This window comes from Arachis ipaensis, chromosome B01 (genome assembly GCF_000816755.2).
Source record: "Arachis ipaensis cultivar K30076 chromosome B01, Araip1.1, whole genome shotgun sequence".
NCBI classification, from domain to species: Eukaryota; Viridiplantae; Streptophyta; class Magnoliopsida; order Fabales; family Fabaceae; genus Arachis; species Arachis ipaensis.
In genome coordinates, this window is record NC_029785.2 from 13,827,014 (window position 1) to 13,829,406 (window position 2,393).

At 29.2% G+C, this 2,393-nt stretch overlaps 1 protein-coding gene across 1 annotated transcript in view; it reads right to left on the reverse strand.

The window, feature by feature from the left end:
* Nucleotides 1-2,393, reverse strand: part of LOC107646829 (phosphatidylinositol/phosphatidylcholine transfer protein SFH12-like) — a 6,162-nt gene that overhangs the window by 1,454 nt on the left and 2,315 nt on the right. Inside the window, exons 6-12 of the mRNA XM_021108179.1 lie at nucleotides 1,986-2,063; nucleotides 1,754-1,855; nucleotides 1,616-1,665; nucleotides 1,429-1,528; nucleotides 1,059-1,127; nucleotides 863-925; nucleotides 591-720 (exon numbers count right to left, since the gene is read on the reverse strand). Coding sequence (XP_020963838.1) covers nucleotides 591-720; nucleotides 863-925; nucleotides 1,059-1,127; nucleotides 1,429-1,528; nucleotides 1,616-1,665; nucleotides 1,754-1,855; nucleotides 1,986-2,063 — 592 coding nt within the window. The remainder of the gene's footprint in view (nucleotides 1-590; nucleotides 721-862; nucleotides 926-1,058; nucleotides 1,128-1,428; nucleotides 1,529-1,615; nucleotides 1,666-1,753; nucleotides 1,856-1,985; nucleotides 2,064-2,393) is intronic.

The following is a 2,393-nucleotide window of genomic DNA, read 5'->3' on the forward strand; positions in this document are numbered from 1 at the left end:
TAATATAATATTTTTATTTTTGATTTTAGCACGGGCCACTAATCCTAAGTCATCTAATGTCTTTTTAATAATATTCTTTACTCATTCATATCCCTTATCTCCTCACATATTTTCTTCTAATCATTTTCGTGCACAATTCTCATATGTACTACTATTATGTTTTCTTGGAGTAATTATTCAAATGGATTATCAAAAATTTTCAAGACAGATATTTTAGTCTCTAATTAAACTTTTAACTATAACACGTGTACAACAAATTCTTAATATTATGTTAGATATACAAATTTTTAATAAATTTTATTATAAACTAATTAAATTCTAAAAAATACCATGTGTACGAGAGAGGTAATAACTTTTGACTACTCAACAGAAAATAAAAATTTATGCAGCAAAGCGATATAGAGTTTCTTGAGGAGGTGTTTAACTGATTATTCATTTCTGGTAAATAAAATTTACAAATCCAGAAATAATCAAATGGTTATTTGTAGATGGTAAAATTTTAAGAAGCATTCCACCATGATGATGACTTGGAGAGTTGGACAAATCACGCACTATTAATTCACTTCTAATTTCGTATCACTCATCATTACCTTTTGTGATTGCAAACTTGTTATTCTCTTCTACTTTTTTCCAGGGAGCAGATTTGTTAGTTGCAGGGACAAAGGCACCGTAGTTATTGTAAGCTTTCTTAGGAGTAGAGACCTTTTTAGGAGTACACACCTGTCATATTTATTTTCTCAGAGAACAAAAACTTTAGTCAAAACAATGCTTTTTGTGTAAACAAAACAAGAAATAATTGTCAAAATATATTAATCAAGCAAAAACGATACGAATGGAAATTACAAATTAGTACGTAGCATACCTCAGCTGAAATGGTAGATACTTGTGAGGTGGCAGCTCCTCCAAGTTTTGGAGTCTCAGGTTCCTAAACAAGCTAATCGGTTACGGTTACTTTCATAATCCAGTAATAACAAAATTAAAATAAAGATAACAGAAACGATTTCAAAGAAAGAACAGATGTAGAAAGATACCTGAAAAACAGAAAAAAGCTATCATACCTCATTTTTACTCTCTGGAATTGTCTCAATTTTATGGTTTGATCTTTTGTGGAACCCATTCTGAACCATCTGTAAATCCACATATAAATTAGATAGTAAATATTATATATAAAAACTAATAATATGCCGTAAATTAATATATTAAATTTTTTTAAAAAATAATCTTATAATAATACATATATGGATTAAAAAATGAACAGAAACTTAAATTTTCAATAAATGTATTTGGTTTGAGTTTTTAATAACTTTTAGTTTTTTTTATTTTACATCATATTTTTTGTTTTTCTATTCACAAAATCTTATAAACAGAAAATACTAAAAATGAAAATCAAACCAAATAAACAATTAACAATGGTTTGGACGAAGCTACCATCATTATATCTGCATCTTTCCATGGACCCTTATCAGAATGCATGCAGCCTCCATGATCAGCACAGGTACATGTACCTCCTAAAAATTCTGGCAACTCACTATGAATGCAAAAGTAATAGATAAGAACAGTGTGGAGTGTAAAAACTAAAAAGGGATTAAAAGTAATAACGAGTTATATGGCTCACCTAGCATCAATCACTTCTAGCAATTTGCTTTGATACTTATTGCCAAGTACCTGTAAATGTGGAATTAATTTTAGTTTAAATCCTAGTTTCCTTGAGAAAACTAAAGAGGATTAATTAGCATATAATCTTTGTTCTCACATGGATCTTAGATGTGGTTTTTGGATCAAGGAAGGATTTGACAGTGCTCCACAACATTCTGAATCCAGAACCAGCATTAATAATGTACATTTGGCTCAAGGTCTGCAATGAAGGACCCAATTTAATGATATTAAAATTAAACTCTCTACTTCGACATAATTACACATTTAATCGAGACATAAACTCTTTTATAATCCATATTTACTATAACAAAAGCAGGGGAAGGACTTACTTCAGGATAGTTGTCGCCATCAATCTTCTGAAGGGCAGTGATGAGTTCTCTGGCATGTTTGCTGAAGTTCTTAAGCCCCTGCGACATGCGTCAAAACAAAAATTAATAAGTATTCTGTAGAGTAAATGTCATACTTAATCACTTAATCCTTTTCTTTCTCATATAGTTATCAAGGTTCATTTCCTTTTAACAAGAACACACTATCCAAGCCATGCTGCCTAAATTGTAGGTTTTGAAAGTTTGACCATCCATAGTTTGAACCTTAAAACTTTCATTGAAATTCAATTAGAGTTCAAATAATATCGTCAAATAATATACTTATACACAATATATAATTTTATTTAAAGAAACTTTTTATTTTTATTTTTATCAAGTTTTTTGAACTTATTAACTTTATAAATTTTCACT